The sequence below is a fragment of the Haliaeetus albicilla genome, chromosome Z (genome assembly GCF_947461875.1).
Source record: "Haliaeetus albicilla chromosome Z, bHalAlb1.1, whole genome shotgun sequence".
In the NCBI taxonomy this organism is placed as follows: domain Eukaryota; kingdom Metazoa; phylum Chordata; class Aves; order Accipitriformes; family Accipitridae; genus Haliaeetus; species Haliaeetus albicilla.
In genome coordinates, this window is record NC_091516.1 from 33,790,443 (window position 1) to 33,817,939 (window position 27,497).

The 27,497-nt window shown below is 38.7% G+C and overlaps 1 protein-coding gene across 1 annotated transcript; it reads right to left on the reverse strand.

The window, feature by feature from the left end:
- Positions 1-27,497, reverse strand: HSD17B3 (hydroxysteroid 17-beta dehydrogenase 3). The gene is made up of 11 exons (XM_069776194.1): positions 24,736-27,497; positions 22,604-22,650; positions 16,401-16,476; positions 8,671-8,778; positions 7,858-7,925; positions 6,620-6,655; positions 4,436-4,470; positions 3,306-3,387; positions 1,605-1,670; positions 1,148-1,297; positions 1-458 (listed from the first exon to the last, which is right to left on the reverse strand). Exons 1-11 carry the CDS (start codon positions 24,887-24,889, stop codon positions 348-350), a joined length of 933 nt encoding a protein of 310 aa, XP_069632295.1. The 5' UTR covers positions 24,890-27,497; the 3' UTR covers positions 1-347.

Consider the following 27,497-nt stretch of genomic DNA (forward strand, 5'->3'; position numbering starts at 1 on the left):
TTTGGAATTAAAGCAAATTATTTTATTTGTGAACATCAAATAAGCGTAAATATTTGTGGCCTCCAAGCTTATGTTAAAATAGTAACGTAAATCTCCTAGAACCTATCTGAAGCCTACAGAAGTTACTGGAACAGCTCTAGCAAATTTTATGGTCTTTGGAAAGGGACAGAAAGGAATTTACTTAATAGATTCATTGGATCAAATCATTTATCACTTGATAGGTGATTTGGATGGAGCTATGGCTCAAACTCATTTGATTCCTTCCACATTCATACACACAAAGACATAGTAAAATGCATCCTGCTGGGGTTTCACATTGCATGTCTTCTGAAAAAAAAATGACTCTGTTAGGGGTTCCTCCACCTCTTCTTCAGATAACTGGTAAATACATGCAGGACTGCTTCTTGAATTCTGTCACTGTGGAACACCCATAAAGGGACGAACTGCAGGACGCACGCCTTTGGAATAATCAAGCAAAAACAATACAAAGGCAAAGGGTTATAGAAACGTCTTGAGAGAAATTAACTGAGTATTCAGAAAGGTCATAGAAAACAGCAAATGCAAAAACTTTTACTTTATACTTTCAGTATATGCATTTCTCTTAGAGGGAAATGTTAATTCCTCTCAGTTTTCAGCAAATCTGTTCTCTTCCCTATACTTCCATTTAATGTTCATCATTAACAGCTGCCATGTATAAATATTTATTCTATTTTGTTAGCTTGATATCCTAAGGAAATGATGCTTATGTGATAGCACAGTCTGGTTTTATGTCCTTCCCCTTCCCCACTAATAACTTTTGAATCTGCTGGCCCATTTTTATAAAGGAGTAGGGGTCTCAGAAATGCTCCTAATAGGGTCGTGAAAGCAGGCAGCTAGAGAAACGATAAAGACTAACCAGATATCAAACTGAGCTTAGCTCAAGACACAAAAGCGGAGAAAGCCACACTGTGCTGATACCACTATGCTTTACTTGTGTATTCCTCCCTTCATAGTTTACTGGTGCCATATTAGCCTTAACAACCTAGCCACTGTTTCTTATTTGATGTCCAACCTTAAGGTCTCTGAAATCAGTAAAAAGCAGCTGCTGAGCCCAGACAGCCTTGGTTTAGCCTTTGGGACCCATTTACACAGTATCAAATTCAATTACCAGCATTTCATGAGCTAAACATCCAAAAATCTCATCTCCAAAGGTGACATAATCCAGTGATTCACTAACAAACTTTTCTGCTGTCTTTGTAATAAGCCCGGGTTTTTGGTACATTGTCATCGGAGTAGAAACACTGTAAGGAGCCACTACCTAAAATAAGAAATCATAATAATGGTGTAATGTCATCTAACTTTTACATAAGGCCATTCATTCTGCAGAATCCCACAGCATCTGACAAATTATAACAGATCTTTGCAATGGATTAAGGCACTATGTGGGATAAGTAATGGTACTATGGTAGACTAAGGAAAAAAGCTGCATACAGGGAGGAGACAGAGCTTTGACAGTGTCACCCAGCACTTCCCCAAGGTTGTCTACACTATACAGATTTAGGCATCTCAGATATTCTTGAAGAATTTGTTAAAATGAAGGCAAATACATCAAGATATACCATCACCTGTATGATAATTCCCTTTGCCTTATACTCTGCTTGTAGTGCTTTGGAGAAAGTGCTTATAAAAGCCTAGGATAAGATAAAACAAAATAACATTAGCATAGGAAACTATGTACTTTCACATATGCTCACAAATATGTGTAAGCAGGCCCTTAATAAAAATGGCCATCACACAACCTAAGGCACAGTGCAGTGGTGAAAAACATAGAAATGAACTTTTCAAGACACATTTTCTGCTGGTGCACATGAGCAATGGCAAGATTGATTCTTTATCTGCACCAGAAAAGATGGAGCCTGGCACTGGCCCAAGCCAGACATAAAACAAGTACTACTGCAGACTGGACTGAAAGCTTTGTCACGCTTATGAAAATGCAGAGATATAAATACCTGAGTCCCATTTATTTTAGCTATTGTTTCATGTGGCTTTCATCTCTGGCTGACACCTACCCTCCCAGTTCAACACTTACACTGCTGTTTCTCTTGCAATAAAAAGAAAAGCAAAATACAACTCTTGCCTTCACTGTACACCTATTAGCATAGCCTACAAATATGATTTTCAAAGTCAGGTATTTGGGAATTTGGAGGGGGGTTGTAGCTTCAACCTTTAAGGTTTATCTTTCTAAGTTTTTCTCCACACCATGAACAGTATGCATATACTAACTTCTTTGTGTAAAAGTTGAGTTTCTTCTAAGACTGGTTTTAGCAGTTAGAACTTTGAGAAATATTCAGAAACTTGACAACTTTGGATCATTCCTCTGTAATTAGAAATATAAAACTCCTACTAAGGAGAAAAAAATGACAGTTTTGAAGCCATCACTTGACACATGTTACAATTTAAATACCAATAGTGTTGTGATATTGCATGAAACATCTATCTGCTGACATGTAAAATAGTTTCCTTTCAGGGCATTGCAAAAAAAGTCCATTAAAAAGAAACAAAGGTAAAAAATAGCCAAGAATGAAAGAAGTCCAACAAATGTACCATATCACTTTGAAAAAACATTGCCTAAACTTTTTTAAAGGAGCTAAAATTGTCTGATTTGAATGTAGTTCAAGTTCTGAGTAATGAGAAACTTATGTTAAAAAGAGAAGGAAATGGAAAACTAGACTTTCTTACCAAGAATAACTAGGTTTTTCTTACCAAGCTGAACTTTAGCCATGTTCAGGCAAATATTGTTAGAATTTTTCATCGGAAGCAAACCTGAGCTGAGCAAATTGCTTCTGGAATTTCAGTAAAAATCATTCACTCCTCATTTTTATAAGCTCTGGGGTTTTAATCCAGAGCAAAATTTCAAAATGAAAGCTATGAAGTCAGGCAACTCACCACCCACCTACCAGGAATTTTATTCTTGGTTCCATAAGCAAAATCTAGCACTTTTGTGCACCTACAGTTTTGAGTAAACTAGCTAAGCTAGCCTGGTAAAAGTCATCATTTCCCAGAATGAGGATAGGTTGTGAGCACTGGTATAATACTATTTAATTAAAGGCAAAAATGTTCCAATCATCAGATATACCTTCAGCCAGATTTCATTTACATAGCTTCACTGATTCTTAGTTCTCGGCTAGTGCTAATTTACATTACTTCATTATTTCAGTGGAGCAACACTGATTTATGTCCTGAAAACCTGGACCTGTATTGCTGATACAAACACTTTGGTAAACATTTGATGGGGATTTCTTTATAAAGCAATGCGAAAGACTTACCTTAGAAGCTGAGTACATTGTGTATAATGGGCAAGGGAAAATACCCAGACCAGAGGACAGATTCAGAATAAGACCCTTCTGTCTGAAATTTAATTTGAACAGTTACATTCAGTTTACATTTGACAGTATTATAGTTAAAGCCTTCACAAGTGGAAAACAACTTCCCCCCTCCCCGCTGAAGGCATACCTCTCCTATTATACTGTAGACTACACTTTCAAAGGATCCAATTTTTACAGTTTAGTTAGGTGCAACTAAGTCTAAACCAGCTAGGAATAATGTCATAAGTGAAATTTAAATGTCTAGTGCAATCAGAACCATGGGAACATTGCACATGCTATTGTACATCTAACAGAGAAAAAAATGCCATCAGAGGAAAGATTTTATGCTTCTAAGTAATTGGTAGGTCCCCTTTCCTCATTAGCCAGCACATTCTTTTTCCTGCTCCATGCATCTGTTATTTTAGCTTCCCTATTCACAACTGCCTGTACAAATCACTAAAAACAATTCATTTAGCAACAACCAGGAAAAAAAAAAAAAAACAACCACAAAACAATTAAAGAGTAAGAGCTTATTTTGTTGCCAAAACAAAAAGCATGCACTGGCCTCTAAAATGCAGTAGTTAACAAAGTTTTCTAGAAAATCCATCTGAAGACCTTAACTTCTGGTTTGAGGACCCCCATGTCTAAAATACACATTGTATTAAAAGGAGAAAAAGGATCCTTAATTGCATAGCTGAATTAAACTGTCTGGTGTAGTACAGGTATTTCCAGAGCTTGAAAAGTATTATTCCAAGCATAGCTACCACTCTTAGAAGAATATGACAGTATATTCAAATGCTGTTTCTTGCCTAATTAGACCCATCAGATGCTATTTTATTTCTGCAACACCTGCATGTTTTTTACTGCGCACAGATGTATATTTTATATTTTCCGTCTTGTTCTACAGTTGACTGACAATTTGTGGTAGTTCCCACCATTCATTCACACAGCACTAACAGCAACAGAAGAAACCTTACTGATTGACATAGTGTAAAATGCAGAAGTTAATCATGAAAAAGCATAGCTACCACCAAATAAACTGGCCTTAGTAGCTAAAAGCTATTGAAAGTTCTAGAAAAAATTATTTTTACCTTGTCTCCATTTGTTTCAAAATGATTTTTGTCATCTGTAAGACAAGTATATTAAGAATTATATCTATTGTCCCTCTTTCTGATTGCATTTTTCAACTGATCTTGTTTTATTCACAAGATTTTCCACTTGCTTAAGCCCCAGACACTTGTATACATATGTTCAAATAGCTAAAATGTGGCACATTCAAAGTTTTGGAAAACATTTTTTAAATTCTAACAGCCTGCAAATCATCTGAATTTTCAAAAAATTCCAAAGGTTAGTCTTCTAAGCAGTGAAAGTCTTATGCTTATCCAAAGATTTTCAACAGCATCTGAATTTCATCATTCTTCAATACTGAATCATAACTGTAAGGGAAATTCAACTTCACAGCATTTTTGTATTTTCACTGCTGGCTCTACCTGGACCAGAAATAGCAGAAAATCATGAAAAGACAATGTTTTTTTCTGCAACCAAAAAGAGCTTTAGGATCTTTTTGATGCTCATTGTTTAATCATCTATTTTTATTTTAGCAATAGACTTAATCACAATTATGATTTTTAAAGTTAAATTAAATCCATTTTTAGGTAAGAAATCTGCTTCTCTTTGTTGTATTTGAAGAGTATTATTGATAGTTAGCCCAAGTCCCTAGGGAATTCATACTCATACTATTGACTCTTTATAAAAACACACATAATGTATGAATCTTCTCAGGATAAGAGTGTGACCTAACTTGTAAAGGGCAGTAATGAAAAATAGTGCAAATGAATGATGCAGCTTAATTCAATCCTTGATAATTCCCTATATTTTCAGTAGTGTCATTGTGCACAACAGCATAGTAGGAGCAGGGTGGGGTTCACAAGCTTCATTTTCAGAAAGATTAACAATGCAGGTAGGTCACATCAGCTTGGGTGAAGGGGAATTTCCAAATAAAGTGGAAAGCATGGGAAAAGGTCCTGCTTTTGCAGTGCTGAAAATCCTGCTAACGTCTGTGTAGCCGGGAATACCTGGAGCTCGGGCATCCCACTGCAAGAAGTGGTGAGCAGGATCCTACAGAAATCAAGGCAGAGAGGGGAGAAAAAATACCCAAACAGATATAAAGATGATTTGGACCTAACCATGAGGAATGCTGGTTAGGAGCATGATTTATTCTTTGTATTTTGGAGGAAGGTGAATGAATGTTCGTGAAAGACTGAAAAGGACATGGCTGCAGCAGTGGGGGATAGGAATCCCCATGCCCTGGTGAAGCAGAAGAGGTTGATTCTCAGGTATGCGTAAGCTGGGAAATGATAAAGGGAGAAACCTTTTGTATCCAGACTGAGAGGGTACAAAATGTTCGCCTGTTTTTTTGTGATGCATATATATGTAGCATTCAGATATTGCAGGTATTTCTGTTCTTTTGATGTATAAATAGAACAAAACCTAGGAGTGGGAAGTTCACCAAACTATGGAAGAATTTGTTTCAAGTGACTGATATTACATGATTTACTACCTGAAGTCATTAAGCAGCAAGGACAAATTTTGGATGTGAAGTTTGCTAGCCAAAGAAAGATGAACATGTGTTGATAATTTTCATGTCATGTTTAGAAAGATATTAGCCAAGGTTGAGATGATCTACAAAGCTCTTGTTCTGCTCTTATTCATGTTACCATGCTGCTTGCAAACAGCAGAGCAATACAAATCTTAATCAGAGGTGGAAACCATGAACATAACTGTTCTTGTAAGGGAAGTAGCCAACCAGCACTGAGAGGTAACAATACAGAATTAAGAGTCAGCTCCTTCAGTTTCTGTCCTGCCCTGGTACAAAAATATTTTTGCAGAACAGAACTGTGACAAAAAAATGCAAGTGCAGTGCAAAAAGTCAAACTGCAGATCTTCCTGTCTTGAAGATTTTAATTCTGAAACAAATCCCCATTTACCAAAACTAACGTGTTTTTGCAAAATGTTTCAGCTGCAGTGTAACAATGTGTCTCAACCAAGCAACTGTGTTAAAATGTTTTCAGTCAGCTCTAATAAAAATATTTCATAGGCAGTAGAAACAGATGGGGTCCTTAAAATAATGCTGACAATCCTGCTGAAAATTACTATCTGCTGATAAATTAAATGAAAATACACAGGAAAGCTAGCCGGTCACTCTCGTGAGGGACTAATTTTTTTTCCAGTAAAGTACATTGCAGATGTAACATAGATGCGAGTGTGTCACATACCTTTGTAGTAGAAATAATGTTGCAGTTGATGAGGTTCTGCAGGAACCAAGAAAACAGTAAGTTCACTGTTGACACACTCAAGAGAGTTTGCAGCTTATCTAGGAAACAAAGCTAGCAATTCCAACTGGAAAGCTTTCTTGCTTTTAGAGCTGCTTAGGTTGCCCCGAGTTGTCACTGACTGTGCCTACGATGTGGGGCACTCAAAGGCAAGTAAGTCCCAATGAATTTTATTTTAAACACGCTGTTCAAATCTGCATTGCATCCCTTTGATTCTGTGCCCTCCGTTTTGCCCAGCCGCGTCGTTGCATGCGGGGAGAGCTGGAAGCTCTGGAAGGCGTCCAGGCAGTGATGGCACCAGCAAACCAAGCTGGCTGCACACAGACGACAGAGTACAGAGGTGCCAGGCAGAGACTGAGTGGCTCTCAGTGACAGAGGTAGCCCCTCCGTGCAGTGGAAGCACTGCCATGCAGAGATAGGCTCCCAACACCAGCAACCAAACACAAGTGGTAGCAGCGGCAGCAGAGATGCCATCATACGGCGGCAGCTCTCAAGCGAGCAGCCTGCTTAGGGATCTCTGATTTGTGATAGGTGATGAAATATAGACTGAATGGGTCCTGAGAAATTTTGCAGGAAACTCTCATTTAGAAATTCTGGGGTTTTTTTTCATGGCTAATACTATAGAGGTGAATAACAACAAGGCAGTGAAAAACGTGATCACATCCTCCATCCTGTCAAATTATTATACATGTATAAATTAACCCTCCCCTCCCCCCCAAATAAGCTGTGTTTAAATAAGGGGTTTTTTTTTCTTTTTTTCTCCCCCCCCCCCCCCCCATAGTTAAGCAATCGTGTTCCAAAGGAAGTAAGTTTTAATAATACTAACAAGAACCCAGCACTTCAGCTGTGGCTGTGACCAGGCTGGACCCCATTACATTACAGGTGAGTGGTGAGCCAGAGTGGCTGCTGATCCCTGGTACAACCAGGCCAGCTGCGCTCTCCCCTCTATCGCTGGGTGTTTGCTGCCACTGGGCTGAAATCTACCATTCTTTTTCTCTTGCAAGCTCCTCTGAGCATTAAAAACAAATCAAAATACACTTCTTCAGGCCCAGTTTTTTCCCCACTCAACTGAATAGTTAAATACACACTGATTGTAGCAGAGGCAGAATCTGTCCCTTGTTAAATGGAATTACAATTCCTCATTGTTGTATTGGAAGTAGAAACCCACAGAGTAATCCTACCTCATCTATGTCTGGTCCATTAAGGAAACGGCACGGAAGAGGATTATGAAGCATTCCAACATTGTTAACTAATCAAAGGAAATATAATGATAAGAACCAAATCTAGACAAAGTACATAGTTCAACCAGTTAAACAAATGGCTTCTCCTTGAGAACCAGGAGCTTTTGAGTTGTATTTGAAGAGAAATGCTGTTTAGCATCGAGTCTTGTTCTCACTGAAGTCACTGACACTGATCAGTGCTGACTTCAGGGAACAGAAAAATAGCCTGTTGCTACAGTTCAGAGTTTTGTTTGTTTATTTGTGCTTTGTTGTTGTTTCCTTTGTTTCACTATTAAAAGGATGATTTTCTTCACCCCCCCCCAAAAAAACCCAACCAACCAAACAAACAAAACTTCCAAAACCCCCATGTTTTCATTGTTGCTGCATGGACTGTGCCAATTAGTGTTAGCCACAGGCTCTTTTCAGACTGAATGTAAGAATTGCACATAGCTGTAAAGAAAACAATAGTGAAAATTAATTCGTTGAGGCCAAATAGGGAAGAAGTCACCCCACAAGCTGGATGTTGCTTATAAAGTGGCAGAAGAGGTTTCACAGTACAGAAGCCACTGTACAGAGAAACAGGAAGCTTTTGGAGAATCCTAATTCACTTTTAAAACTTGTTCATGATAAGTAATGCTCAAATGCATTATGCAGCTATATGCTTGATTTTAACTGTTGGCTAACAAGTTGTTACAACACATCATTTGTACAATTCTCTGTTTAATACACTGCAGCCATAAAATACTCTTCAATTAACAGACCTTAATGACTCACCCAGAACACCAATATCCAAGCCTTGCAGACTTTTTTCAATATTCTCATATACTGAATTTTTAGTGAAATCAGCTTGGATAACCTTCACCTTTTGACCTGTGGCCTGCTCTGTAATTAAGAAAAAAATTAGAAAACCCCTTTGCATCTACCCAGAGAGAGGAGGAGCTGTAATTAAGTAATGAGAGAAACAATCAGATGTCTCATTTAGTAATGCTGGCTGTACAGTAAGCAATTGTTTCAACTTTCTTACTTTAAGAAATATTACAACATAAGCAAAACATGCTCACTGTACCCAGTTGTTTTCAGGGAAATGACCTCGCAAATATAGGATGAATTTATGCCCTGAAATCAAATGAAGTTCCCTCACAAAATCTAAACACCATTTGGTCTTTCAGTAAGAACCTCCCCCCCCCCCCCCCAACACACACCCCCAAACAAACAAACAGAAATAAATAACACAGGACTTCTTCCCTGGTTATCATAATATTTATAAATGAACACTGTCAGCATACATTAGACAAGTGAATGTGGGTGCCAGATCCTCTACATAAGCACAGTTTTGCAGAATGGTTTAAAAGTGTTTTCATGTATAAGGTGACCATTTTAATAAGCAGAACTTTTCTTTTTACACAGGAGGAGTGGAAAACAAGGCTGGATGTGATGAAGTATTTTCTGTATTATTTTCAAATAATTCCTCTCCTGTTTTGACACTTGCACTCCCATAGACTGAACCTTCCCCAGGATTTTGCAGGACTAAAAGGCTTTTTTTTTTTGGGGGGGGGGTGGTGGTTATAGCTTAAATTTTACAAGGTCAATTTACGCAGAAGGGAAAAGGAAATGTGTGTGATTTTTCCAGTCTCATTGCTATGCAGGAGTGGAGCCCAGCTGTACATTACCATTTTCCTCAGCAGTTGATTTATTGCTGTTCATATTTTCAATGAACTTTCATGAGGAAAAGAGGTAAAGGCTCTTATTTACTCATTTTTAAAAGCAAGATTCTCCATTAAAGGGGCCCAGTAAAATCTCTTCTAACTAGATGTTCACATTGTAAATTCTTGCTACTAAACCTGCTTTCAAGTTTTATGGGCAACCTGAAATCCAGATGAAGTTTGCCGGAAAAGTGATAGGTGAAGCTTGGAAATGTCAGTAGACAATTGAGTTGCAGACTCACTGCAAGTGGCAGGAATTTAGATGCATGCGGATGGCAGAAACCCTGCTTTGGGTCCTGTTTGGGAAACCATCTCTGCTTGTTCGGAGCCTGATTTTATCATACAGGCGACAGAGAGCATTGCCTTGAATAGGAATCAGACTCACTGATTTCTACCCAGAAATCTTGCCTCATCCCTTGGTGTGCATCAGAGCTTAGGAAGAAGCCTTGCACCAGCTCTCACAGGAGAGCAAGGCTAGCAGAAAGCTGGCTTTGGGTCCAGCAGGCCAGTTTCCAACAGAACAGTGCCTGAGTTGGAGGATGAGAGAAAGTTTTTCCCTCCCTGTTGTTCCTCCTTGTCCCTCGATACACTGCAAGTCTCAACCACCTTACGCCATTCCAGTAATGCAAGCAGTCTGAGGAAACAGCAAACACTCTGACTCCAGATCTGAAATGCAGGCTGTGTCTTATGTGCAATTTTAAAGGACATCTGTCTCCATGACAGAAGAAAGGAGGAAGGGGTGCTCTTTTTCTTGCCCTCTTTCCAAGCTGCGTTTGTGTGTATGAAGGGGACGAAACACCCTTTGAACCTTCAACCTATAAAAGCAACTCTAGTGGCAAATGACCCCCTCGTGGTCCCAGGCTGGGGGAATGGTACAACCATAAAGAAAAGGACATTGTGAGTATAAATGCAGTGAGTGCGAAAGAACAGAGCAACAGCTGGAGCAGACACCTACAGTGACCTTCTGACTGAAGAGCTCTACAAACAAAAGGAGACGGTCTTAAAAATTGTAGTGATGTCATAGCCATCTTTCTTGCGGGCAGTCAGAAGGGCAACCAAAACTAGAGCAATATAAAAATGGGGATCAAACAAACCATTTGGTCTTTCTCCGCAACCCCTTGACTGTACAGAACTGTACTGCTGCAACCAGCACTGTCAGCCAACAAACAAGTACTCCAGGTGGCTTTCCTCTCTCATTTGATAAACACTGTATTAAAAAACAATAAAACTATCATGCTGATAAATGAATTATCCAGGGATAGCTCTTCATAAAATTATAACAATTCTGGAAAGGAGAGAGCCAAAAAATAATTTTCAATGTTTCTTATGTCTCTCCCTCTCTGTGACAAAGATTTATGAGAGTCTTTGAAGACACAAGCTATTCCAACTCTTTTAAAAAGTCCTAAGTGTGCCAGAAGCAAAAAGCCTACGTTTTCAAACACCAGGACATGTTATTGTCTTTTTTAAAAATGGAGAGAAAAATAATTTAAGGAAAATTAAAAACTCAAACTGAGTTGTTTAAACTGATGTGTTATAAAATACATCATTAAGAATGATATACCTAACTCCTTCTGAGCTCAGACCACTTGGGAATCCCACGTGTCAGATAGGATAATGTGCTGCCTTTTGAAATTTACCAAGAAGAGAATAAATCAGGATGAAGCATGAAGTTCGTTAGGACATGCAGTCTGCCAGAAACTCTCCTTTTCTATTTAGAGAGTTATGAATATATTCTGAAAACCTGAGGTAGCAAACTGAATGCCTGATGACACAAGAACTGATCTTTGTGGAAAGAGGTTACCCTTCTGAAGTACTACATCAAAATTTGATTATGAAGAGAGAAGCGCTCAGGCTAAGATGGCATTCATATTCAGCGGAAATTTGTAGAGAGGAAAGCCGAATGAGAAGTTATTTTAACAACAGAAAAACGTAAAAAAAAAAGATTTAAGTCTGGGGAGAAATGGAAAAAGTTCTGTTAGATTATAAAACACAAGTTCTGGCTACATTTTGAAAGTCTCTTGGAGAAATGTATCTCCTCAGAAATACAAGATAACTCAGTTTCAGAAATAACAGGAAAATAGAGAAGAAACAAAAAGAATGAGGGTAAAAGCAGAACTGCAAAAGATGACAGAAGATACCAGAGAACATAAACTCAGTGAAACAAAACCAAACCAAACCAAAAAAAACCCCATGGGAATTGCTAGTAGTTACTAGAGCACTCATAAAATTGGTCAAGGCCCTCAAGTGCTCTGTTATGTAGTAGTGCATATTGGGAAAACAGCCCTGAGCAATAATGCTTTACCTCAGGGGATCAGCAAGACACAACAGGCATTTTTAACAGCCTTGAGAATGAAGGAAGGATGTGCCAAGTGGGTTGTTTTATGCTAGTCAGTGATCTCAGCTTGTTATCTGCTTTGCTCTTGGAGCAGGAAAGGCAAGAGATATAGCGCCCAGTAGAGCAGATTGGAAACTGAACCTCTAGCAGGTGGGACAGCTAAATGAATTAGCACCTTCACAGGTCTTAGTGGGAGCAAAGTACAATTTGTTCTCAACCGTGTGGGATGATTTTTTTATTCACTGCTTTGTTTCATGTTAACAGGCGTAATTTCAGGAGGGAGAGGTGGATAAGCTACTTCCTGCATCACCTAACCCAAACTCATTAGCATGCTCAGCTAGTTTAACTGGTAAAGCTGTATTTTCTACTGCTTTCTGAGGATCACACACCTTGTCTTTCCCAAAATACAAATTTTTTTCTTCTCAATAGGAAAAAAAAACCACAAAAAACCCCAACAATAAAAAACCAAAACCAAACACCACCACCAAAAAACCAACCCCCAAATCCAACACTAAAGCCTCCCCCCCGAACCAACCAAACCCTAAAAAACCCAACCACCCATGTTGTGAATAATTTTTATGTCTTACAGAAGTGGCTTTGTTTGTTTCACATTAACAGCCAAACAGTACAGACCCTAGTCATATAAGTAGATTCTAAGGTATAACTTTTCAATTAGGACATAGCTATGCCTGTACAGCTTGTCAGGAAATGTAGGCAAAATAAATAAAAAAGAAGTGCATTTAATAACATTCCATCATTTCTAATCTCCCGGTATTATGGTTTGATCAATGTTTCACAACCACAGTACTAAATGTGTTAAATGAGCAGTACAGATGGTGTAATGGTGTAAGCCCAGCCAGCAACTAGGCATCACAGAGACGTTTGCTCACAGTGGCATGGGGAGGACAATCAGAAAAAAAAAAAAGTAAAAGTCATGGGTTGATATAAGAACAATTTAATAACTAAAGTAAAATAAAATGTCATCCTAACAATAATAATAATAAAATATAATTGTCCTGGTTTTGGCTGGGATCGAGTTAATTTTCGTTCTAGTAGCTGGTATAGTACTATGTTTTGGGCTCAGTATGAGAATAATGTTGATAATACACTGATGTTTTCAGTTGTTGCTAAACAGTGTTTATACAAAGTCAAGGATTTTTCAGCTTCTCATACCCAGCCAGCAAGAAGGCTGGAAGGGCACAAAAAGTTAGGAGGGGACACAGCCATTCACTCATTTCCCCCCCACCCAGTGGGATGAGGGAGAGAATCGAGGAAAAAAAAGTAAAACTTGTAGGTTGAGATACAGACAGGTTAATAGGACAGAAAGGAAGAAAGTAATAATGATAATAACAATAATAACAACAACAACAATAATAAAAGGATTGGAATATACAAAACAAGTGATGCACAACACAATTGCTCACCACTCACTAACCAATGCCCAGTCAGTTCCCAAGCAGCGATCCACCCCTTCCAGCCAACTCCCCCCAGTTTACATGCTGGCCATGACATTCTATGGTATGGAATATCCCTTTGGCCACTTTGGGTCAGCTGCCCTGGCTGTGTCCCCTCCCAACTTCTTGTGCACCTGCTTGCTGGCAGAGCATGGGAAACTGAAAAATCCTTAACTTAGGATAAGCGTTACTTAGCAACAACTAAAACATCAGCAAATTACCAACATTATTCTCACACTAAATCCAAAACACACTGTACCAGCTACTCAGAAGAAAAGTAACTCTATCCCAGCCGAAACCAGGATGAATGATCCTCTCTGTCTGCCCTCCACAGGACTTACTTTGTTATCTTTTATCTCATTCTAAAAGAGCTTTGCAGTCTGAGTGGATGGAAATCTGGTTTTCAATTCCAGTGCTGCTTTAGAGAAATGTTTTCCTTACTGTGGATTTCTGCCTGCTCCAGCTCTGAAAGCTGTTCTCACGCACACCTGTGCCCCACAGGACTTGGAAAGCTAAACACTGAGGTCTCTGAAATTACCCACAGCTTAGACTCTTTTAATTTCTATTTTTTTTCGGTATCCAAACTGAATGTCACAGTATGATTAGGCAAACAATATCATCAGTTTGAAAAGGGAGGCAAGTCTTTTAATTATGGTGTCCAAGTAACTGCAAAAAGATACATGGTGTAGCTCTTAAGAAAAAGGAAACAAGAGTAATGTGTCCAGTCCTGCAACAAATTTACAAAGCCTACGAGAAACTTTTTTTCTCTCCCTCTCTATGCCTTAATCTCCTCGCCTGTTAATTCACAGTAATGATAGCTGCTCGGAGCGAGATACTGCTTGTTTAAGCAGTTTAGAAAGAAAAGTCAGTGAGGGTTAGAAAATTTAGAAAACAGTGCAATCATTTAGGTTAAGTTTCTGCTTCATTTTTGGTTTCTGTTGTTTATTTACTCACATAACAGCACAGTAAGTTTAACTTTTCTTCCTTCCCAATGACTGCTTAGCTTAATTACAGTAAAGCCTGAGTCTGAAAATTGGAATCAGTGGAACATTTCTAAAGCTTTAAGGTAAGCCCACATCCAGAGCTCCCTGCTGATTCCAGTGGCCTCCAGGTCAGATACTCTATGCTCTTCATCACTGTGTCTTCCTCTCCTTACTTTTGTTTGTGCCATCTACTTGTTGTTATGTACTCATTTCCAACCTGACACAACAGATAACAGAAGAGTCACTCTGGGCTTCAGCCAAAACCCACTGAAAACAATGGAAAGATCTCACTGGGATTTGCCACCAGTTTCAGAAAACTTTAGGGATGACTCTATGCCCACAACCCAGCTGAACCTGATCAGTGTAGCCTTTGCTCCTGGGGTCACACCATCCACCTCTCAGCACCTTGGATCACATAGATAACACTGCTGCAGTCAGGGAAGCTTCCTCACATGCAAAAAAAGTCACGGGTCACTTTTGCACAAGGTGTAGGAGTGTTTGCAAGGTAGGCTATCTCAGCAGTACCTTTCAGGACGTGGAAGTCCTTCATTACATGCTGCTGTGCAGTTCAGCACAGTATGGCCTCAATTAGGAAGGTGGCCAGTGGATGGCCTTATAATAAATTACAGTGCAGAGGAATTGACAGTATGTCATCTTTCCAGCCCTCCACCACTTTTTTTCTACTTAGCTATGTTAGTTTCAGGAATCTTACTGTTTTCATTCTTTCCTTCTGATTATAACTTACAATGCAAAGAAACTATAAAAACTCTTTAGCCTTTTTTTCTTCAGGTTTCTATTATTGTATTTCTTTTTCTTCAGGTTTCTATTATTGTAATTCTTTAACATTTAGCTGCAAAGAAATGCAACAAAGACACCAGAGCTGACCTAAGTCCCACAGAAATAATTTTTTTATGGCTGTTTACTTGAGAGGCTAGTGTGGTCCACAGTCACATTGGTCTCATAGATACGACTGCTTATAGGGACTATTTAGGGAGTTGGTGCTTTCCTCCTCTGATACCCCTTGCTTCCCAAGGGAAAATAAATCTATCCCTGGAAAAAAAGGGAAGGAAATTGGACAGAAAATTTCAGGGTCCAATCTTTGATTTTGGTGGCTGCAGGTTCAGAAGTTACAGACTTTTTCACCTATTTCAAGTCTGCCACATATCTGCAGAGAGATGCACTGCTCTCTCTGCAGGTAAGTATCCTGGACCTGATACTCTGTTGGAGTCAGGTGCTAAGCCTGCTTAAAGGCAAGTCTTTCTGACACAGGTGTACTCTTGGAGTGACACATGCTTAACACAAGAATCTGTGAATCAAGGAATCTGGTGGATAGAAGCCATGTATAGAAAAAGAGACAGTGGGAAGAATACCCTTGATTACATCAATCTTTAAAGTTAACGGAGGGTATAAACTAATCTGACTCCTAAATAAATCCTAACCATTGACCTTAATGTATTGCAACAAGCCATTCCTCAGAGTAAATGGCTAATTTCCTTTAGAGAAAAGAAAGGCAACATTGATTCTAAAGACACATTATTTTTAACTGTTTTACCAAAAGCCAAATGTAACTTGAAAACCTTAAACAAACAAACAAACCAAATCCAAACCAGGTACCTTGATATCATTTTTACTCCTCCTTTGCCATGTTCCAACAACTAGCCTAAAGGTAACCTTATTTTTCCAGGCATAAACTGTTTCATAGATCCCTCCAACAACTCTAGTATTACATCTTCTTTGCCTGTATTTACAGATTTTAAGGGCAGATGAAGAGAGTAAAGTACCCACATTCACTTTTTTTTTATTAAATCCATTATGCTTTTTGAATGATAGCTTATATTTTTAAAGCAATCGATAACTAGAAGGGTTCAAGCAACACAGTAATAGCAAAAATTGGAGCAATACCTAGGGCTATATCTGTAGCAATATCTGGAGGCCTACTGTACTAGGTACTGTACCAAGGGAAGAGACCATCAGATCCATGTAAAGCCAGCCTGCTAAACAGGAGGATAAATTTGAGGCAAACACTTACCAACTTCAGAGGCTACTCTCTGCAGTTTTTCAAGAGTTCTGCTTATCATAACTATATTTAATCCACGTTTTGCCAGCTACAGGAAAGGAATATAAAAGTTGTTAGGAAAGAGTAAGGTGACAAGAATCTTTCAATTTTTTCCAGTTTTGTAATAAAAGCAATCATGGATTTTTTAAGTTGCTTTTGTTCACCTGTCACCTGCCTAATGGGTAAACAACAGATATTAAAACTAGGCCAAACAATAATCAGTCTTCTAACAGTCTTCCAAAACATCTACTTCACTGTATAATCTTGGACCCTTACAAGAAAAATATGCTGGACAACAATCAAATCCCAATAATATGAAGAAAAATAAATAATCTGAGCCAATTTGAAATGAATGAAAGTCTGCAGGGAGTGAAAGCAACATGAAAGTTCCCAGAAACACATTTTTATTTCTACTTGGATTTTGGAGGCTGAATATGTTGATGACTTCCCAGCCATTTTACAACATCACCATCCACCCTCACATTTTTTATCCAGAGGAAGTAGATTAAGCATATTGAACTGAAGGCTCAAGAGTTTGAAAGGATTTGGACTTTGGACTTTATTCATATTTTTTAAATAGAAATAAAATCTGACACAGGTCAGATGTATAAACTTTAACTTTTTTCCATTAGATGCAAACTAAAACAAAAAAAAGCAAGGAAAAAAAAAAAGAAACCAAGGAAAAAAAGTGAAGTCCATGCATCAAAACTCAAAATACAGTATGTATGTATACAGTATGTACATACAGAATATACAGAAATGTACATTCACAAAGATGCTGGCAATAGTTGAAGTTTATAGCTGCGAACACTATTTAACACAACACTCCATTTGTAGTCAGTTTGGTATTACCATATGCAGAACAAATGCAGAACAAACAGAGAATGGTTTTCTCCTGTTTTCCTGAGGCCTCCCATTCCCATCAGTTAAAGAGTTTTAGGCAAAGCCTGAGAGGAAAACATGGCTCCAGCTTTTGAAACTAAGTTATTAACAAGTGGAAGCCGAACAGAGTTGTGTGCATAAAGAAAGATAAAGCTGAAACTAGAAAAATGCCCGTGAGAGCAAGGAGAAAGGGAGCTAAACTAGTCAGCACAAAAGATGAAGCTGATGTCACCTGAAAGTACCAGGTTTGCTTAGAAGAAGAAGCTAACCAGCAAAGGCCACACACCAAAGACCCATTCATTTCCATAGCTGACTCCTTGCAATGCTTTCTCCTTAAACCTATCTAAGGGAAACACTTTGTCCTGTTGGGCTCTTCTGAAACAATGCACAGAATGTTAAGGAATAAGGACCTTTGTTCAAAAATTTGCTACATCAAGAGTATGAGGGGCAGACCACCTATTAAATGCATCAGCTGCAACCACTTGCATTTTCAGCACAAAGACCATGCTCACAATTTTGTGCTTTTGGAGACCGTCTAATGTAATTGACCGGTGCTCCAAAAACAGCTGCACAGACTTAGATGCTCAGGAGTTGTGAAAGCTTGTTTTAAAGGCTCCATTTGAAGTTCTCAGGAAGAGAACTCTAATTGCATACATACTGGCAGATTTCCCTTTGTCCACAATGAGCTTGACTCAAGCTGTTTCCAGTCGGAGACATGGTCTCTGTTTCCATGGTCACATGCTCCTTTCTGCCATTTGGGGGTGTTTGGATGGGAATTATTTTAACTTTTGTGCCTTCAGACCCAAGACCAAATATCAGCCATGCCACATACAAGATAAAAACAAAGTTCTGCTTCACTGGGCTTCTCAATATCATCTCAGCTATGTCTCTGTATTTCATTTGGTAAAAAATCCCTCATAAGACCCAAGTAAAAAATTATTCATGTTGCTAAGATTGCATTGGATTTCAGCTAAAAGCACATCTTTGTGGCAACCTAATAAAATGATTAACCATTGGGTGAGAGGACTCTCCCTTGCTGCTGTACACGAGACTAATCAGAAGCATAAGGCTGCAGCAGCTATTTCTCAAGGCAAAAGAGGCTACACACCTAAGCACTTCTTTTGCTTCCTCACCCACATAGAAAATGTGCATCCTTTTCAGAAATAGGTTCTGTAGGACACTGCAACTATGGTGAGATTTAAATGCACTCTCAAACAACAAGAACCGCATTTAGAAAAGAATTTCCTAGCTATGCACAGGAAAGGTTAAATCAGGTTTAACACTACCACATTTCAGATAAAGGTAACTTTTAGGGTATACGACTTTAGCACAAAGCATTTTCTGAACATGCAAAGGCTTTGACGTTAGAGGATGGTATTTCCCCTCACAGTTAAGAATAAGCACTGGCTGCGAGCACTGTGTAACGTGAACCTGCTTGGGTTAGGAAATCCTGACTCCCAGTGGCAAAGGACTAAATTGCTCCTGAACCTCAGTCTGCCAAAATGTAAGATTACCGACTCCTGTCATAACGAATTATGACAATTTAGCATTTAGAAATGGGGCTAATAATGAAGAAAGATCAAGCAGGATCTGCACTCTGGAATCTTGCAAACTCATCGTTAAAAAGTTTAAACCTACATTAAATTAGTACAAAGTCACTCTGCATTTTCTAGCCTGTTTTTGCAGCTCAGTCTGGGGTGAGTTTTTAAACAATAAAGCTTCACGAAAGGCAAAACACAGGTTTTAGATTCAAACCATGCATGTAGCTACTACAGTTACCCTGACAAATTGGTTATACTCTACATGGATCATCAGATGTAATAATTTAAAATCCCTAATAATGCTTTATGGAATCTGTAGCTGCCTACTGTATATTTCTACGTATTACAAAACAGATTTTTCTCTCTTCTCCAGGATTGTGCTGATATGGCCTCAGTGGTTCAGCCCTTTTCTTTCCTTGCCTGGTGTTCAGACCAGTAGGGTCTCTATGATTCAAATCTTTCAACCCTTTTTGGTGCAGCAGACCAGGACTGAGATGACAGGGCAAAAGGATTCTGCAATCTTTCTGCTAGCTTTGCACCTGTGTAATGCAAGTAGAAGAGCAGTATTTCCAGGAATAAATCCAAGAACAAGTGGAGAAATTAGAATAGGTTTGCAACTGGAGCAGGAAAACTCAGATCATATTTAGCTTATATTATACTGCTGGTAATACTATGCACGATTTCAGGAAATGAAACAAAGGTTTAAGATTTGAGAAACTGTTGTATTAACAAATGACTGCAGTGCCTGCCTCAAAATGGTCTGCTAAAACATTGATTAAACACAAGCACTGGCCTGACTTGTAAGAAGGTCATAAACTACTAACAAAAATGGTGACCATATAAGCCACCAACATCCTCCTTGTGCCCTGATATCAGATGAGAAGTGTGCAGATGCTAAACCACAAATCTCTGAGTACAGCAAGACCTCGTCCACAAACCCAGTATGTCTGAGGTGCTAAGTCAGTAACAGATGTCAAAGCACATCTGTAGTTATTACATCAGAAAACAGAACAAACAAGACTGCACCAGTACCTGAAACGCTAACAGTTGAGCAGAGATGTGACAGCCTAGCAGCACCATCGCAGTTGACTTGGTTTTGCTCCTTGTGACAAGTCTGGTGAGTCTAAACCCAGGCCCAAGACCTAATGGACAAGATCTAACAGAAAGCTGGCTTTTGGAATAAGTATAGAAAACACGATCCAAAATGCCAGTAGTCTGACACCACAGCAGTCATTTAAAAGGTTGGGGTCTTTATGCTCAAGAATGCCAGTCCTTCAAAATCACCCTGACGTGCTAGAAATAGAGACAGAGCCTTCGTGGAAGCCTGGACTTCCATGCAGAAGAGAATAAGCTCAAGTTCTGTGTGTGCTTGCCTCTTAATACAAGCTCAGGAAACTGTAGGGACAATAATTTGCTCTGAAAAGTCTGTGTCCTGGCATCATTAAAGTAGTGTTCTGAAACCTCACAGCTGCTGGGCTCTTTATGCAGCCCCAGCAAGCTCTTGAGATTACAGACTTTGCGGAGACCTGTATCTAGCCATAAGCCTTGGCAATAAGGGTACTGAACCAGTAATTATAATCTTTGCCTGGACCTCAGTCTGCTGGGTTTGACCGAATGAACCACCTACTGGGATTTCCACATAAAACACCAAACAGAGAAAGGCACATCACACTAGCCTTCCAAAACACAAGAACTGCTCTCCTTAGTCCCCTGTACCATATACTATCAACAAATGCAAAGCCTTTACATTAGTTGCGAATCATTATCAGCCCATGCCTGAGCTCAGGATGTCAGAAAGAAGTTCATCACTTGGTGTCAGAGCTCAAACCCTAGAAGAACAGATGCTGTGGCCATCAAACAAGGCTTGCCTTCACATCAGCCCATAACACCAGAGCAACCTATGCCAGAAGAACATCAGAGAATTTCGTATCCTGACACCAGACCAGCAAGACAGCAGTGCTGAGCCAGAAACTCCAAAGGCACACAGATATTAAAACAGCAGGGTCAGATTTATTTATCCACAAGCCACACACAAGTGTGTGTTTTGACCTCAGCCAGAGAGATAATGTGCCAAGCTTTGAGCTCATGTGGTGTGGCCTTGGGATCTGCCCCACAGAGCAGTAGCTGAGCACAGCTTCAATCAAAGGGACCACCTGAGGAGGAAGGTACATCTCAGCGTGGATAAAGATGGCTCTCAGTCATCCCACAAAAGCCAAAAATAATGAACAAATGTTCCACAAAATCTAGCCAGTTTCAGCGAAGTTTTTTTTAAAAAAATACAGTAGTTTTATTTTTTCTCATGGTATAAAGCAACCATTCACATGCTATAGCTGGTCTTTTAAATGGGCTTTACTCTTGCATAACCCAGATAGCACAAAGGAAGCAGAACAATGACAAAGGCTCTGATCTAGATATTCACAGGTTCCTGCAGCCTTCGTATGGATAAAATACCACCAGATGCTCACACACAAAGTTAATTCAGCAAGCTGTGTGTACAGGTGACTACACCCACAGGCGTGGTGTTAAATAAATGTTTAATTTCTGATGATTCCTCTCCCTGTCTAGACGCCATCCCATTCTCCCCTGACCTATGTATTCATCAGACCCTTCCCGTTTGCTCATCACTGCAGCAACTCAGTGAGCAGACAGAAGGCAACATTTTCCCTTGTCTCCCATGGGAGAGCTTGTGATCTTTATCAGAACAATGCCGAATGTTAAACTGTAATACCTGGTATTCATCTTTGTGCTTCCTACATTCAATGCACTTCCAAAAGTAATTACTGTATTGCCATTCCCAGTACTGAAAATCATGCGGTAAGTGCTTAAACAATGCATACACTTGAAAAGACTAGTTTAAAAATCCTGTAAATTAATTCAAAAGCCAACTCATTTTCCTTTCCTGTGAGACAGATTTTATAATTTATGAGCAGAAGGCATCACATCTAAACTCTTGCACATTACAGGCTGCTAGTTTTCCCGTGATCACCTGAGCTCTGACAGCAACAACTCATATTTCATTGCTGTTCAGCTTCTAGAAAGGGTGCCAGTTTTGGATGAAGGCACCAAAGAGAAAATCTACCATTCAGTCACTATCACTAATAGCAAGGCTGGTGCAAGGCAGTACAAGGCCACCCTGCCTTCAGTGTTGATTAGCACAGGTGAATAGAAAGGGACTGCACAGTAGCAGCTACAGGGACAGCACAGAGCTCCTCTCTCCTCCTGCAGCCTCCTAGAGCTACCGATTCTTAATTAAACCATTAGGTTTCCTGATAATTTCCATAACTTGTAGTTTATATTAATTTATACAGATTTCTCCTTTATTTGTTGTTTCAGATACATCTTTCAAAATGTGTTTGAAAGTATAAAGGCTAGAAAACTACATTTTGTATGTTAATGCTGGATCACCCCACTGAAAGTAAAAAAGCAGATTAGCTGCAAAAGTGGGGAAAAAAGGACAATTTAGGAGATTTCCTACCCTGGACAGACAATGTGAAATCTTTTGGATTACTCATTTTACTTCCTTGGTCTGATAAGACCATTGAGCCATGAATGACTTTCCTCTGAAATCCAGCACCAGTTTCCTTTCAGAACTTGATTAATGCTATTCTGCACATACAGGGGCAAAGGATTAGCATCATGTTTGTCACAGTGGCTTTGAATCCTAGAATAATTTTACTAACTTGCAGAGACTGATAAAGGGGTAGCAATTGCCATTTTGTTAACATAAACTTAAGGGTAAGTAATCTGTCTTACCTCAAAGGAATACGCTTTTCCAAGCCCATCTCCTGCTCCTGTGACCACTGGAGAAAGTAAAAAGAACAAGGATCACATTTAGAGCTCTTTAGCTTGTTCTTTCTTGAACTCTTTAATCTTCACCGTCTGCGTTTCTTGAACACTGCAACCTAAATGTTTCTACTGAAGCACAGAATCAATCTTTTTAAAAATTTTTTTCCTTGTAACCTTTTCATCTTTTTGTTACTTCATTTAGCACTTTTTGTCTTCAAAGAAAATCCCTCCCCACAGTAACCTATCTGATGCAGTAGGTACTCTTTACTCTCATTTTCATTGGAGTCAACAACAAGCAACAAGTCAATTGCCTAAGAGGTGGCAGAATTTTCTTCTATATACATATTTTACAAGTTCTGCATTGCATGTTTTTCACTTATATGCTGGTGGAAGAATGGTCAGAGATAAGGACTAACTGATCACCAAAGCTGATATAACACTTTCTCACACGTGAAATCTGTCTGTAAGGAAACATCACAGCAAACTTACCATCATCTATAAAACACTCTTGCTTCAGAGCTGTCCTACTTAGTTTACCTTTGGATTTAGTATTACTGGGAAAGTAAACAAGCTTTGGCATTTGTAAAGCACCCTGAACCTTAAGTGTTACACAAACAAATACCAAAAAGGAACTACAGAAATAAAATCCTTATCACCTTAGAAATGAAGAAGAAATAAATGAAGTGGGAAAGCACTAAAGCAATTCCAAGGTAAACCTGCTAATTTTCAGAGCAAATGGAAAATTAGTCAATATAAAAAAAAAAAAAAAGTGGATTAAGGACTTCTAAACTGCAAGAAACACTGGGGAAACAAGGTGATTTTTAATGGTTAGGGTTTTGCCAACAGAAGGGTAATTACTCTCTCATTTCACAGAGAAAAGAGACCCCTCAGTGAAGCAGCAGTGGATCTTTAGCCTTCTAGCAGACCTGCAGATGAAAAGCAAGAGTCTGTTGGGAAACAAGCTTCCACCTGCCAACTTTAATTTTCATGATTTTCAGGATCTCATTTGCCACGTGATACAGCAAATCATCCAAGTCTTACGAATTTTACTGGGCCCAGGAGACTTCATGTTTATAAAAAGGACAGAGCATAAAATGTCCACTAAAGGAAATAAGTCTCCCAGCCTTCAGTGGAAACAACGATTTTACACAGAAAGTTCCACACGCTGCTCCTCACCTCATGCACAGAATGGAGGTCCTTGCCTCACTTAAATCGAGACCTACGTATTGCTTCAGAAGCAGCTGGTATTCAGGCAGGTCTTCTGTGCAGGGGTGGATTTTATTCCTTATTAATCCACTGTGAGATGTACTTCTTAAACATCTATCCAATCCAGTCACATCAAGTCTCTAATGCGGGGGAAAGGAACAAAGCACAGGCATACTGGGTCACTTATTAACAAGATGCCACTGTCAGTGACATCTGTAGCCCAGGAACTCAGAAACTGTAGTACCTGCTCATTCTTGCTTCCTACTGATAACCTAACAAGCTTAAGAAAAACATCAATGATCACTAGGAAGAAGAGTTTATTAAACATTTCTGTTATTTTCTAAGAATGTGTAATTTTTTTTTTTTTAAAGTACTGCCAAGTCGCAGCCTTTGAAGTTTTTAGGCTAGAGTAGATTTGGCTTGTTAATGATACAGTCAAGGATAGGCGACCCATTCAGAAAAAACACACTGCAGCAACATCACTGGGAACAAAGAAAAGTTCCTTTGAAAAGTAGAGACCATGTGCTAGACATAAACTAGTTGCTTCACATATCAGAAAACTGAGGATATAGGCAGTGCTATTAAAACTAATGCATTTGCAGCAGAGAACAAACATCAAAGTAGGAAAGGGGAGAGAATTCACATCTACACACCAGGTGTGTGAACTGTTACCAGTTTGTCTATTTTTCCATTCTCTCCAAGTACACAAAACCTTCAGGCTCATAAACCTGAAGTTAGTAGGAGAAAACAAAAAGAAATTAAGCAAACCACACCTAGAGGAAACTGTGTTTTGTTCTGAAGGGACAGTGTAAGAAAATGCAAGAAAAAACATTCCTGATTTGTAACATAACAATCCATCACTCAGTTACAAGAAGAAGGTAAGTTTCCTTTACCTGCCCATTCTCCCAGCGATCGAAAGAAAGTCTGAGGCAAAGCACTCCAGATATGTGGGAAAATATATTTCATAAATCTGATGCATTTTACCAGAGTACAGAAACAGATAACACCGCCAATAAGAGTGAGTAGCTGATGCTGGAACACTTCCATGGTGAATGAAGGCAGTGAGCTAGTACAAATCAGTCGCTCTCACGCTGGGAAATGCCTCTTTCCAGCACACTGCTAGTCTCTGTGAACTGGCAGAGAAGTGAGAAGTCTAATCACATCACGTGGTTTTCTTTTTCCAAGGAATGTCCAGGGTTTAGATTAGACCCCCAGATTTGTAAACTGCTGAAAAAATCCAAACTAAATAATGATTTCTAGTGCGTGCTTTAGAGGAAAGGTTTCACTCTGCTTCTGGAAATTACCCAAGAACAAAAAGAAAAAAAAAATTATTATTGTCATTGTTTAGGATTGATAGAGACTAAAGATGGGTCTAAACCAAAACCCTGGATAAGAATAATCCAAAGCTTGGGGATAACACATATCAGCACTACCTCATATGGAGAAGAGTTAAACTCTAGCCCAGACGTTTCCAGGGCAAGTTCGCACTGAAACCAGAAAAACAGATTTATTTACCAATTTGAAGACAAAATAATAAAAGGTTACTAAAGTCACCAATTCATTCTAGACAGAGAAAGCAATATTATATATAACTTTTCAGAGGTTTCTGAAAAAAGGTTAGTATATTGCACCCATTTTACAAATGGTGCAACTACAGCAGTACAGTAGTCTATTAACAAGGGAATAGGACTTTCAGCTTTTCTGAACAAAAACTACTATTAAAGTTGAGGACATGTATCAAAACCTTAAGGGGAAAAAATACTTACAAGAACAGTATCTCACTGCAAGACAGAGATGAAATCAATGAAATTCAGATTTCAAGTGATTAAAAAGATTTTTTAAAGTTAACATATAGAATTTCTCAGGGAAATCACAGAAACAACCTTTACTCTTCTTTGCACTGGCAATTTGAAACATTATCCGTTTTTCAAAGATCAGTTTAAACTGGAGGAGAGAAACACTGATGCTTACACACGCACTTAGGATAAGGTAAAATAAAATTTGTCTATGTACTTTAATGATATTCTGCCACTTTTAACACAAGTCACCCCTAAATATGCAGATGCATTACAGAGAAAGATGACGTCTGAAATCACAAGAAATGTAACACTAACTTATCTGTAACAAGAAGATATAAAAATCATTACCATCTTAGCTTAACAACAACCCAGTTTCCTCACGCATAAGGTCTCTTCAAATTTCACTTTGTTTTACCCCATAAGTAAAGCCAGTCAAATCAAAAAAGGTCTGAATATTACATTTCCAAAAATATGTACAAGCAATCACAAATTCCCCAAAGAATCACTCACTATTCAAGGAATACTTTAAATTTTAACAAGTTGCAATGTGTTTTTCATATGCAATACTGATGCTGAATACCTCCTTTAAATGGAAAAAAAAAAAAAAATCACTTCTATTTGGTGATGGAGTCAAAACACAAACTTCCATAGCTGCCAGTCTTCTTTTTTGCACTTGCATCTCTGCCCGTGCTCCCTTGCCATTTTTTTTTCCAGAGGCTGGTAACAAGTCTGAGATATGCCTACAGTACTTGATGGGCCTAGTATTTGTAAATCAGGCCAAGATACTGAGAGGTAAAATATGAATGTGAAGCATTGTTCATCCAGTCCAGTCTAAGTTTTTTTTCCTGAGCTATTGCTTCTCTGACTTTCACAGGAATCGCTGCAAGAACTTTACACATTGCATCGGTAGAAAGCTTCTTTGGGTGACCACTGTACTTTTTCTCTCTTAATCTCACTCCATTACAGCTAACCCACTGCTAAGCAATCCCTACAAAATTAAGAGTATGAACAGATCAATGCACAGTACAATATTCCTTTCCAGTCCAGTTACCATTTTTAAGTTTCTTTGTATGTTCCCTTGTTACTACACCTTGCCACCTGTAGAACTTAAAAGTTTTAAAAATATTGGACTGACTTCTGAAAATCAAGTTTTGTAGCTAGCAACATGTAACCGCAAGACACTTCTGTGAGGGAATGTGACTTTCAGAAATCAATCCAGTATTTCTTAAAACTAACTCACTTACTGATCCTTTAAAATATGTATTCTGAAGACTAATGTCTTCTCTAACCGTTTTTACTATTTTTCCAAAAGAAGGAAAATGAAGCTTCACACAGCATAAGTCATCTAGTTTTACAACTGTTTTAATATTTCATTAAGCTAATATGAAATCCGTAGAAAAGTAAGGACTGTCTACAGATGTATCCTAAGAGAAATGAGTTTTAAGTTACTACCTTATTGAAAAGACACAATTACTGAGTTTCTGAATAAAATAGCCATTTCTGTAATTGCCTAAATTCCAACATGACAGTTGTGCCTGGTTGAGCCCATATTCCCAGAGTTTCAACCAGCAAATTTACTGGAATCAACATTATCTCCGCAGACACAGAAGGAAACAGTAAGTGACTGAAGCTGAGTTGCTTTGTGAAAGGATGCAATCACTTGCAAGTTCTTCTAGATAGTACCCACTCTTCATTATTCCTAAATTTATTTTTTAAATTATTCTGAGTAATACTATCACAAAGACTGTGAGAATCAGGCCTGTATTTTAGGTGAGAAGTCTAAGTTTGAAGCACTTTAAAAACATGACATTAACAATGAATTAAATAACTTCCACTATAGTACAGAATGAACTAAT